The sequence below is a fragment of the Balaenoptera physalus genome, assembly GCF_965194825.1.
Source record: "Balaenoptera physalus genome assembly, chromosome: 6".
Classification (NCBI taxonomy): Eukaryota; Metazoa; Chordata; class Mammalia; order Artiodactyla; family Balaenopteridae; genus Balaenoptera; species Balaenoptera physalus.
This window is the reverse complement of record NC_138885.1, coordinates 116911923-116924792: the sequence shown is the minus strand read 5'-3', so window position 1 is coordinate 116924792 and position 12870 is coordinate 116911923. Positions and strand designations below refer to the sequence as shown.

Here is a 12870-nt window from a genome sequence, read left to right as displayed (position 1 = left end):
AACTTCTCACTTTCTGCACACTCACACATCTAATTTACCAACTGTTCCATGGTCTCAGCTGCTTGCATAGTACCACCCTCTTAAGTAAACAAGCTTCTCCAGGTTAGGAAGATTCTTCTCCTACCTCCAGCTACTGAGCACAGAATCTGGGACAAATTAGGATTCGACAAGTGTTTGAGAAATTATTTAAGATCAGTTACAACTGGAGGTAAATCTTACTAAAGGTACAAATTCGTGAGAATTTATCTACAGTGGTGTTGGATAGGTGACAAAGAACTTTTTGAGACCCTCTAGAGAATGAACTATCTTTAAAACACTTTAGAAGTATCCATTTATTTGTGAAGAGCCCATGAACACGGCAATAGTCAAATACTAAAATGGCCTAAACTATGTTAGGACAACTCTCTTCCTTAAAGTAAGGCCAATAACCAAATCCCAATCACTGAAAGCCACTGGAAGGAAGAGTAGCATTCTTTAATACCACAGAATACGAACAATTTTAAAGCTGGGTTTTGTTTTTGGTTTTTGTTTGTTTACTAATTCAGATGAGCCTTCCTTCCTCCTATTCATATAAAATAGTTTTCACCATGCTGTCACACTCTCCCATCAATGTCATCCACAAATACATGAAAGGTGAGGCAGGGAGAAAATCTAGTTGATGCTTTTTAAAATACAGAGCATTTAAATAAAAATTGCCAGTATCCAATAATCAGAAATATCCAAATGGCATATATAAAACACCATTTTGCTTTATGCACCAGATGCTTTATGCAAAGCCACTTATTCCTTATTAACAAAAAGTTCTAGATGTAACATATTTGAAACAGTATCACTATTTGGAAGACTAATTTCTCCTTCAAGCTAGAAATGTTTTAAACTAAAACTCTGATATGGTCCTTAAGCTATTTGGTTAATGTGTAATTTTAGAATCTCAAAAAACAGATACAGCATGAAAAATGAAAATTCACTCATTCAAATACTTTGATTCTAAACGAAGCAGGTTATCTTTTAAGGTCACTACTATTAGGGTATAATATGACATACACTACACGTAATAAAAGTCAATGCTGACCAAAAATCTATATATATGAGGGGAATAAAAATAGTAAGGAAATGTACCAAAATATAGACTAGTTGGTAGAGCTTTGGGTGCTATTTATCCTGTTTTCCTCTATTAAAAACTTTTTTTTCTATTATGAATGTATATTGATTTGTCTTTGGAAATATTACTGCTAAAACATTTAAAATTTTTAATTAGATGTGCTCTATAGTCCTATGGGGGCTCATTTAAGTTGTATCAGCAACTTACAGTCTACTGGCTCGATCCTACAAAAGAAACACTAACACAGGCCTACTCCTGAAACTATTCAAACTTTCCAGCATCTAGTGTTCACTAAAGGATGGCAGAATTGAAGCCTCTGAGCAAAGCCTAGATATGTTAGCTGCCAGCAGATTACTTTCCTCTCATCTTGCTTGAAAATTTAAGATAACTGTCCTTTATGATTAAAGCCTTACCATTGCTGGCTCACAACCTCAATAAACTGCACTGACACACATAAGGGTATAAAATGCAAATACAAAAAAAAAAAAACAAGTAGCAAAAAACACTACTGACAGTTTAATGTTCATAGGTATTATTTCAATTGGTCACTGAAGAAGAGTATTTATCTTCATTCAGCACTAAGGACAAAATACATGGACTTTTATAATCTTTATAAGGGGAAAGGTTGCTTAGTAGACTGCAGGTTTAATGGTGAAGACTAGAAAATAATCATACCTAGGAGGCTAGTAAGTAACAACCCTCAAAGCTTATCATTAAAGGTCAAGTACCTGTTGAAATCCTGCCCCCACCCAATGACTCTTCCCATTGTGCCTACCGCCTCTGATTTTAACCCATTAAAAGAATAAAGCTGGAGAGAGCGAGAGTACGAAGTGCGGCAACCCGAGTCATGGCAGGACAGGCATTTAGAAAGTTTCTTCCCCTCTTTGACCGAGTATTAGTTGAAAGAAGTGCACCCGAAGTTGTAACCAAAGGAGGCATTATGCTTCCAGAAAAATCGCAAGGAAAAGTATTGCAAGCAATGGTAGTAGCTGTTGGATCAGGCTCTAAAGGAAAGGGTGGAGAGATTCAACCAGTTAGTGTGAAAGTTGGAGATAAAGTTCTTCTCCCAGAATATGGAGGCACCAAAGTAGTTCTAGATGACAAGGATTATTTCTTATTTAGAGATGGTGACATTCTTGGACAATATGTCGACTAAAATAAGTCACTATATGAAATGGCATCACGTGAAGCTGCCCGTTCCCCCAATGGCATCACGTGAAGCTGCCACTGAAGTTCTGAAATCTTTCATCCTGTAAATAATTTCCGTGTTTCTTTTATAATAAAGTAATGATATCCAAACTAATGATATTCAGTGTCTCTGAAATTTCGTTTTCTCTGTATTGATTTAAACATTCCCAAATAAAAGTATATAAATGAAAAAAAAAAAAAAAAAGACAATAAAGCTGAAGTTCACTTTTTTCTTCCCCCTTTTCACAAGTTTTGGATACGTTTATTAAGAATCAATGACTTTCACTGAAAAGTCTGTAATACTCCATCTATGTTGCACATTAATGGACAATATGGTAGGGTGAGTGGTTTGAATAGAATTCATACTCAAGGCCTTAGTAGAAAAGTATAATATTCTAATTATAGGTATAATCAAAAATATTGTCTGAATTAATATCGTTAATTATATTGCATTAAACTTCAAACTCAGAACCTATATTCAAAGAATAAATCTAAGTTTGAGTAGACTGACCACAAATCTATTTCCTCTCCCCCTTCTTTCAGATATCATCTCATTAGAATTAAAGGCATTTTTTAAAAAAGCTATACATAAGACAGGATAAACAGCAGATGATTTTTAATGTTTGAAAGGTGAAAAGACTAGATAAAGGAGTGGTAACTGACCTGGCAGAACAGAGGAAGCACAACCTTGGTACCTACAGAGACTGACTAGGACAGGAACAAGAAAACCAGTTTGTCTTACAGAACCCAAGGCAGGCTCAGAGTTCAGAGGCGTGGTCCCCAAATCCTTGCAGTGAGGCCCATCAGTTAACGAGTTGTCCAAGTGATGCTTCCAATTAGATCTTAACAGACAGCCAAGGACCATCACACGTTTGAGGGAAGCCCCCAACAAGTAAGAGATCAAAACAGGAAGAAGGAATGGGACTTCCCTGGTGGCGCAGTGGTTAAGAATCCGCCTGCCAATGCAGGGGACACGGGTTCGAGCCCTGGCCCAGAAAGATCCCACATACCACAGAGCAACTGAGCCCATGCGCCACAACTACTGAGCCTGCGCTCTAGAGCCCATGAGCCGCAACTACTGAAGCCCGCACGCCCTAGAGCCTGTGCTCCGCAACAAGAGAAGCCACTGCAATGAGAAGCCCACGCACCCAACAAAGAGTAGGCCCAGCTCACCGCAACCAGAGAAAGCCCACGTGCAGAAACCAAGACCCAATGCAGCCAAAAAATAAATAAATCAAATAAAATATAAGGACGCTTTAAAAAAAAACAAAACAAAACAGGAAGAAGGAGTTGATGGGAGTGATAAAAACTCAGGAGCAAATGAAAACTTGAAATTGCATCAGTGAAAAAAAGAATGACAGGATATAAGAGAACTCTATAAATTGAAAATAAGGTAGACAAAACAATATATTCAATAGAAGGATTAGAGCACAGTCAAGGAAATCTCCAGGAAGCAGGACAAAAAGACAAAATGCAAAGCAGGAGGGGAAAAAAGTTAGCGATCTGGTAAGTCTAAGACTTCCAACATCTGAATAATAGGAACCTGGAAGAAAAAAACAGAATATCAAAGAAACACACCAAAAAGGTCTATACCAAACCAAATTATGAAATTTCAAAATCCCAGGGAGAGGGAAGGTACTAAAAGGTTCCCGAGAAGGAAGGGATGGGGGAAAATGACTAAAATCGGTCATGTACAATGTACCATACAATGTCAACAGGTTTAAGAGCAACAGTGTAAATGAGAAGATGAGAGGGAAATGTCTTTAGAACGGCAACAATTAGTTTCAACTGAGAATTCTATACTTTATCAAATAGAAGGAGTTTCAGAGAGGCTAGATCTCTCTAAACTTTCTGCCCATGTGCCCTTTTCCCAGGAAAATGTGCTCCAGTAAAACAAGGAAGTATAACAAGACAAGAGGGAAACAGAATCTAGGACATAGGGGATCCAACATAAGAGAGCAGAGTTATGTGAGATCCCAGATGACTTCACACAGATATCCCAGGAAAAGAGGCATAGAGCAGGCCTAGGGGAACACTAGTCTATATGGGAGTAGGAAGACAAAAGATTGGGGCAAAGTGTCTCCAAGAAAAAAATGGAACAGATGTGGCTTAGTAGACGGAAAATATTTTTCATAGGCATGTGACAAATGTTAAAACATTTGGGGAAAAAAATAGCTGTTAGAAAACAGGCAAGTGAATATAGTCAGGAAATTAATTCCACAGAAAAAATGAAGAATGTGAAAGCAGGGAGACCGGGCAGGGAGCTACTTACTGCATTTGGCTGTGTGAGATCACGTTGGCTAGGAAAAGGGGGATTGGGTTATCCTAGAGAAGTGCAGAAGTGCTCCAATTTCATTAATATTTAAGAAAAAGAATGAAGGGTGTACAAGGAGGAGGCACAGTCAGAGAACTCTATGGCTCAGCAATGCACAATATTTGCAGAGTCGTAGTAATGTAAACATTGATTCTGATTTAATAAAAACTGATACATGTTGAGGGAACACAGGGAGGGAAATAACGTCATGGTGGAGCGAAGAAGCTCAGCTTTCACCTGCTATGACAAGAAGTCAATGGACAGTGCTAAAAATTAACTTACCTGTTATACTTTTATTACTTTGGTTAAAAAATAAGATCAAAAAAATAAGGCAAAAGAATTTAAGGCAGATCTTTATACTACAACCGTATTAGTGAAATTTAACGTAAATGTCAGAACCCTTAAAAAATGGGCACTACTAAGTCAAAGACTTTCCTGAATCCATTTGATAATTAGGAAAATAGAGATTTAGAAAATCTACAAAAAAGAGGTCCATGCTAACAGTATTGGATCCATCATATTTTTAGGAATCATGGCAGACATATTTTTAATTCAAACTATTAATTTCTTAACTTTTCAACTGTTTACTTACATGGTTTAAATGGTTGCTCCTCCTCTTTTCCCGCACTAAGAATAAAAAAAATTAACTGATGAATTCTGATACAAATGCCATAGAAAAATAAAAGTAGTCACTAATTATCTGATGGATTACCAATAACACAATGAGATAAAATTCCATTCTATTTTTTAAAATAATTTCCAACAAAATATATAATTTAAATCACCCAGCAAGATGAGTCCGATAAATAAAATCTAAAAACTTAGTTTCACTTTTTTGACCTAATAGATATTCTGTATTAGGTACAAATGAAAGACTCCCCATTTACAAAAGAAAAGGACAAAGCAAATTAGGCCAGGTGAGAAACTTAGCTAATAAAAAAATGTACCTGCTGCATAGCTGAACTACTAGCCAGGAGTATTTTCTAAGTCTTCATTTACACACAGCTTACTTTAATTACCACAATCTACAGATGACAACTCTACGAACCAGTTTCTGGCCAGGCACTCATCTCCGAACGCACCAGGATCTCTGGAAGCATCCTGAACCACTTAATGGTAACCTACTCAAATACCTTACTGAAAAAATACACAACTGGAAAGTAACCTATGTTAAACGTAAATTTTAAAATGAGTGTGCTGACCTAAATGAACATATCTACAGCACACAAAATGGTTTTGCTCCAACAAAGGCCAGAAGAATAAAAGCCTGAAGAGGGTCTTAGGCCACACTCTTGCTCACATTGCCTCCTTTAACTCCAGACAGGCATCACAGGCACGGATTCCTTAAGGCTGAAGAGAGAGACAGGCATGGGACAGCTTTTCTTTTACTGTCTCCAGAGCCCCTCTACATGTGAGCAGCTCATGGCTCTGGAAGAAAATGAGAAATAGAGCAATCCTAACCAGAAAGGAGTGGCTCAAGTACACACACTAGAAAAATGCAAGTTAGAAACCCCAGGAGCTTCCAGGTTGGTGAGCATGTAGTACCCTTGCAGAGGGCATCAAAGCTCTGTGCCCTGTCCCCATGCCTGGCCCTATGCATCTCTTCCATCTGGCTGTTCCTGAGTTATATCCTTTTATAAAAACCAGTGATCTAACGGAAAAAAACAAAAAGCGAAACAACAACAACAAAAAACCAAACCTCCGTTTTTTATTGTGCTGCATCACTTTAAATATTATGGAATGTTCACTTCTTGTATTCCTGCTCTCGTAATCAACTGAAAAACTTGGTCACGTATGGCTTTTTAGCAAATAAACTAGGATTTAACATAACATTCAGGAAGACAAGCAGGCAAGCAGGAGTGCAAAAAATTCTACGGTTCTGATTCTCATCTTAAAACAAGGAGGACACAGGAAATGTATATGAGTTTCACATGCTGAGGATAATCTTCTGGAAAACCCCATATGGCATGTTGCTCTTATTACCCTGGCACAGCACTACATTAGGATGAGAAAGTTTTGAATAGCTTAAAAGTTCTGAGTAGCATAAATCTGGATGTGAGATAGGCTCGTCTGGTTGAACACTGTGTAAAACAGGGCCAAAATCACAAGGCTCAATTCCCATATATAACAACTGATTTTTCTGCTTTGATCAAATGAAAACCTAACTGTGACCTAAACCCTATCATTTGTCTTTAACATATGTGCTCTTCGGAGTAAGGGGAAAAGGACAAAGTAGCATGGAGAAATAGACCACATCTAAATCATGTGGCCAGTTGACTATGTTGATAAAGAGGTGGCAAAATGTATAAACAGATAGTCTAAGTGTTCTCCTCCCTAAAACACTGACAACTAAAGGAAACTGTATCATCAATATATTAAAATAAGACAAGTGAATACATAAAAAAGTGAAACATTTAAACCACTGTAAGAGTTTTTCTAAATACCTCCTATAATACACAAAACAAAAACAGTTTTCACTCTTTTTCTCAGGGAAAAAAAAGCATTGCCTTACCATCTGTTTGAGATTTGCTCGGAAAAATGGTGCTTGCCCTTGGGTGGTCAGAAGGGTTTGGTTCCAAAGCTAAGTCTGTATAGGAAGAAGAGAAAAAGGTGTGGTGATTTAGTTGAGTAGAAAAATACATGATTTTAAAGATAGCTACACATTGATTGAAACCACTTATTAATAGTCTTGAGAAGAGCTTTTAGTAATGACAAAAAGGCAATTTTAGTAAAGGCACAATATAAAAATTCTATTGGGAAACAGCAAAATTGTAGAAACTCTCCATACATGTGGAGTAAAACCATGGCTATGTCTTAGACTTCTTTAACTTGCACCTAAATAATCTATGCCATTTTTAGATGAATCATATATGTGACTCCCCTCCTATTTATCAATTAAAAATTCAGTCACCCTCTTTTAAAGCTGATATTACTAGCACATTCCAGGAACAGTCTCAAGAAGCAAGTTATGCTGTGGCCAACTACTGTCAGATACCAGCTCAATATATCAAATATGCCAAAACGAAGTGAGTTGCTTTTGGCAAATGTTCTTCAGACAATCAAATGGCTAATTCTAACTCCATTCAACAAATGAACTCATTTCATTGGCTGTGGTTTATCTGGGGGCTATTCATCATGGCAGATTTAAGAGGACTACATAAAAGTTCAATGTTCTAATCTAGAGGAACACTTCCATGAGAGTGATTTTTAACTTTGCCCTCTATTTCCAAAGCTAAACTCACTTCTTCATTCCACGCTGCATGATCAATTTGGGGCTTCAATAAGAGTACTTTCTGGAGCAGATCATAGGGCTACTAGAAAAAAATTTTGGCCATACCTACACGAAAAGGTGGGTCTGCCTGTAGCCCACCTTGCACCAAGGTGGGATAGCGTCTTCTATTTAGGCAGAAATACAAAACAAGCACAAGCTACCACATAGGATCGTAAGGTTGTTGTTTCAAACAAACAAACAAACATAAAAGCCCTATGACACTTCCTCAGCAAAGTCCATCTCAAACCATTTAACCAATCTTTTAAGAAACTGGACCAAGATTCAGATAAAGAGTAATGGTTAAGGCAATTATTTCCCAAACCACATAATAACTGATCTGTTTTTGAAAGATGGCTTTGATGGTCAAAGCGAAATACAAATATATCCCTGCCTCTTAGAGAATCCAAAGAATACACACATTGATATATTAAAAACTAATTAGTCTAGTAATGAATTCTGTCTAACCCAGCATTTCACAAATGTATCTACCTAGAATCCCCTTTTCCCACCCAGAAAGAATTTGGCACGAACAGTAATTTTGGACTTCCCGTTTTAACAGGAATCTGAGCCATCCATTTTAATGTCATTGCCAGCACTAGTAATTTACAGAGCTAAACCAACTGCTTTGTTCTTCATGAAAATTCCTTCACTGAATTTGAAGTTTATCAAGCTGCTTTTGGAGAAAATATTCTATTCAACATTTTAATGTAAAAGACCCATATAATTATTTTAAAGTTTTTTTCTCCTACATATTTGAAAAATTAAGACAATGGGAAAATAAATTATTTCAGCTGTACACAAAATGGCAGGCAGAGACTTTCACAGCTGCCTCTAACCTATAGCTTCCGAAAGAATTCATGACTACTTACCTATACCAAAAAGAAAGTAAATAGACTACATTTGAATCTAAAAAATAAGCAGAAAAGTTTGCAAAGTAGCTGTCTTATTTATCAGTGTCTATGGCATGGTAAAACTTAACAATTTTCAATGGAAGTCCAGGAAAATTAAGTGCCAGAATCAAAGAGAAGCAAGCTTTAACACACACACACACACACACACACACAGACACACACACACACACACACACACACACCCGCCAAACCAAGATGTGCTACTACAGATCTAAATATAAAAGTCAAGAAGGCTGGGATAAAAGAAATGACAACATGCAAAAAAAAAAAAAAAGTAAACTGAGCCCAAGTGACCAGAAAAAAGCTGGCACTCTCCCTACTCTATCCTAGGGGGTTCAAAGGTAGGCACAGGACCCAGGACCGGCCAATCAATCACAGCTGTCCTGGGACGTCCCAAGAAAAGAGAAAGGCAGAACTGTACTCTAGGATCCTTAGCTAGTCTTGAGCTGCTGGACACTCCCCTTGCTATCATGAGGGGAAAGGCTTTTCAGGAGACATCAACAGAGGAGAGCAGAACTGAGGAGATCAATTAACTCCTGGGTCAAGTAGTGCTTAACTCTGTGATGTTCTTTTACCTTGCAACTGAAGGAGACCTGGTTAATCAGCAGTACTGATGATCACACTAAAGGTGGGGAAAGGTAAAAGTCACTTGCTCATTCCTTTAACAAATATCATGAACAAAAATCTGCATGAGACAAAACGATGCTCTGTTTAAAAATTACACACAACCATTCACAATCATTAACACACAATGATTCACAACCGTTACTTTTAGTTGCTTTTCTTATACGTTAAAAAAAGCTCTAATTAGTGTACAATTTAAGTCTTCTTGTTACTAACAAGCGCTCTCCACCCCACTGTTGCATATTTATTGTTTAATGAATACACACTGGCCCATCAAGTGTTATTCCTATACTGGACTTAGCCAATCCCCTATTGCTGGGGATTGGTGCTTACAAAGTTCTATTCTTAAAATATTATGAGGAAAATCTTCATGTACATAGTTTTTTAAAATAATGGTTTTATCTCCGTAGCAAAGATCTTCGGAAGTGGAATGACTAAGCCAAAAGGTTAGATCATTTTCACGGCTCCATGTACAAAGCTAAATTGCTTCCTAAAGAAGGTGGGGGGCACATTAGGGTATAATGCTACCAATCATGACATTTTGAGTTCCTACCCTTGCTTTGGATACTTGAAAAAAAAAAAAAAATTCCTACTGATATGAATGAGGAACCTCACTGTAGATCTAATTTGTATTTCTTTTGATTACACAGTTTGACCATTTTCCCACAGTTATCAGTGTTATTTCCACTTTGGTGAGTTGGCCTATCATTTGAATGTACTGTAAACATCAGGGCCCTACTGCTGTCAGTTTGCATGAGGTTTTCAGAAAATATTAATCTTTTGTTTATAGCCTATATAACTAACAATTTTCTATATAACTTGCACTTTTTGCTAATGAAAAATACCACATCACTATCTTATAGAATGGACATGTGAGCCATTAGACAGTAAACTCATACATACACACAATATTTCTGCACTTCCCATGAACTATCTTCCCAAGAGCCTAAGGAGACTATGATAAAACCTACCACACTCTTCACTATCACAAAGGTAAGACTGCCAACTATTAAGCAAAGCTTTACCACCCACCATCCCTCTCATCCCTCTCCCCACCACATGCACACACAGTAATTTAGAGACTTCAGGAAATTACTGTGCATTCAGGAAATTACATGGATTCTTCCGAAAGTTATTTCTTTAGAAACCTCTAAGAATGTTTTACCCAGGAGAAATATTCTTGAGCTCATGATTAGGGGTTATGATTAAAACTGTATTTTAAGACCCATCATTTTTGTATTATCAATTTAAGTTGCAACTTATTTGACAGCATGATAGGTCGATGTAGAAAAAGTATGATTAAAGAAAAATTAAACTCGGTCTTAATGTAAACATTCCTCAGAGGAAACCTGTAAAACACCACCGACACTGAATACTGTTTTTCCTCCAATCTAAGATTCTACCAGTTGTTAAGATCCATCTCAATTGCAGTTGTTAAAAGTGTGAAAACATAGGCAACTTAGAACAAATGAAATGCATTACTGAAGGCTAAAAGTGTTAAAACTATGCTATCAAACTGTCGATAAATGATTTGTCCTTGTTAAAATATTAGAGGGAGAGGGAAGTGACCAAGAAAGCATCTGACAGAAGCAGCATATTTCAGAAAGCGATTAATATCGACATATTGATTTCAATATATTCCAAATAAACAGGAGATGTCAGCAGTTTCTGGGCCAACTGCTGAGCACCAGTTTACTTAACGGTAACCACTGCATTTACTGAACTGCCCTAGCATCCCTATACTGTGCAGTGTATTAGTTTTATGGCTCATAATACAAACATTACAATCTTTACAATTACCATGTCAACTGATGATTTCATCTCTGAGTCCACACTTTCCACCGCAGTCAGGGAGTTCCTGCCAGCCAGCCCTGAGCTGGGCTGCCTCACCAGCGGGTACACAGCAGGCTCCTGCACCTGCCAGGCTACTGCTCACCCAAGCCTTGATCCTGCTTTCCTAGCTTCTGACAATCCTGGCTTCCAAACTTCCCAGCTCTGGTTTCCAACTGCTTCTGTACCTGCCTCTACCCTGGTTCTCAGTTTTGCCTTATTTTAATCCTCAATCAGTGTTACAGTGATCATGACTGAGAGGTGACACATAGGTAAGTACACCTGGCTTTATATATTTCTAAAGAGTACTTTACTCAGTTTCTTGGACTTTTAAGAACCTTTCTGGGTTGCAAGTTACCTTCATTTCATTTCACATTACGCAGTGTTACTGTTTTAACTCTTAAGTTTTATTACTTTCATACACTAAAACAACAACAACAAAAAAGGCTGAGAAAAAAGGTAGTATTCCAAAGAAGCTCACATAATGTCAACAATAAATTCTGTTCCTATATGCCATGCATTTGGAATTTACAGTCCTACTCTCTATCAATACTCATTTTTAAAACCTTGGACAACTCAATTTATACCTAAGAGAAGAATTCCTACACTACCTAACTCAGAACATGGTGAGAATCAAATGACATGCAAGAGCAATCTATATACTACAGCCTATTTTAGACCCTTATTAATATCGCTTTTTTGTTCAAGCCACTGTTGGCTCTCACCTGAGCTACCGCACCAGCCTCCTAACTGGTCTCCCTCTCTGCTTCCTTCCACCCTTACAGTCTATTCTCACACAGTAGCTGGTCTGATCTCCCTCCACCCTCTCTACCCCCCTTCCCTTTTTCTAAGAATTAACATCATTCCCCTGCATATAATCCTTCAATGGTTTCCCATTACAATTAGACTAAAATTCATATTTTTTGGTCAAGGCCCACTAGGCATACAAGGTCTTAATCCCCCATATTCCTCCTGGCATTCATTCACTCAGCTGCAGCCACCCATCTTTCTGTCCTTGGCACGCATCAAGCATATTCCCTTCTTAGGAACTGCACAGAAGCCTCTTCTCCCACAGCCTCACATGGCTCTCTTAGGACTGCTCATGGGTCGCTTAAGGAGAGAAGCTGTCTTTAACCACCCCTTGTAAAACTGTCCTCCTCCCCAGCCCATTACCTTCATTTTCTTTCTTACTGTTCTCACTACCTGATGTTATTCTTGTGTCGTCAGCCCCCAGGCACCTCTAGAAAGTAAGGACCTGAGTTAGGATACGGGTTTTGTCTTGTCTAACCACTGTTTGTCCTGCCTCTGGAATGGTGCCTAATAATCATGTTTCAGTGTACCCAAAACCAGTTCAGGTTCTCCCAATTTTCCCACATCATCTAAGATTTCTTCTAATGCTGTCTTTTGATGTGTCTGTCACCTAAGACCAGAGTTAATTTCAGATCTCTTAGAGTAGTAGTTTAGTTACTCAGAATCAAAGACACAAGACAGGTTACCAAGAACCACGAAAACCTAAAAGAGGAAATCTAATGTTCAGTGAAAAATCAATGGTAACTTTAATTTGGGAAAAGAACATTTAATGTTAAAATACCTTTACTACAAAGTGACTCACCCTAGGAATTTAATTAAG

General features: G+C 37.7%; 1 protein-coding gene across 1 annotated transcript in view; it reads right to left on the bottom strand.

Moving 5' to 3' along the window:
- LOC309662930 (cyclin-Y-like protein 1) overlaps positions 1–12616 on the bottom strand; it is a gene marked incomplete at its 5' end in the record, with an annotated part of 30390 nt that extends 17774 nt beyond the window's left edge. The window contains one exon of the mRNA XM_082466135.1: positions 12581–12616. Within this exon, the coding sequence (XP_082322261.1) occupies positions 12581–12616 (36 nt within the window). The remainder of the gene's footprint in view (positions 1–12580) is intronic.
- Positions 12617–12870: the final 254 nt, after the last annotated feature.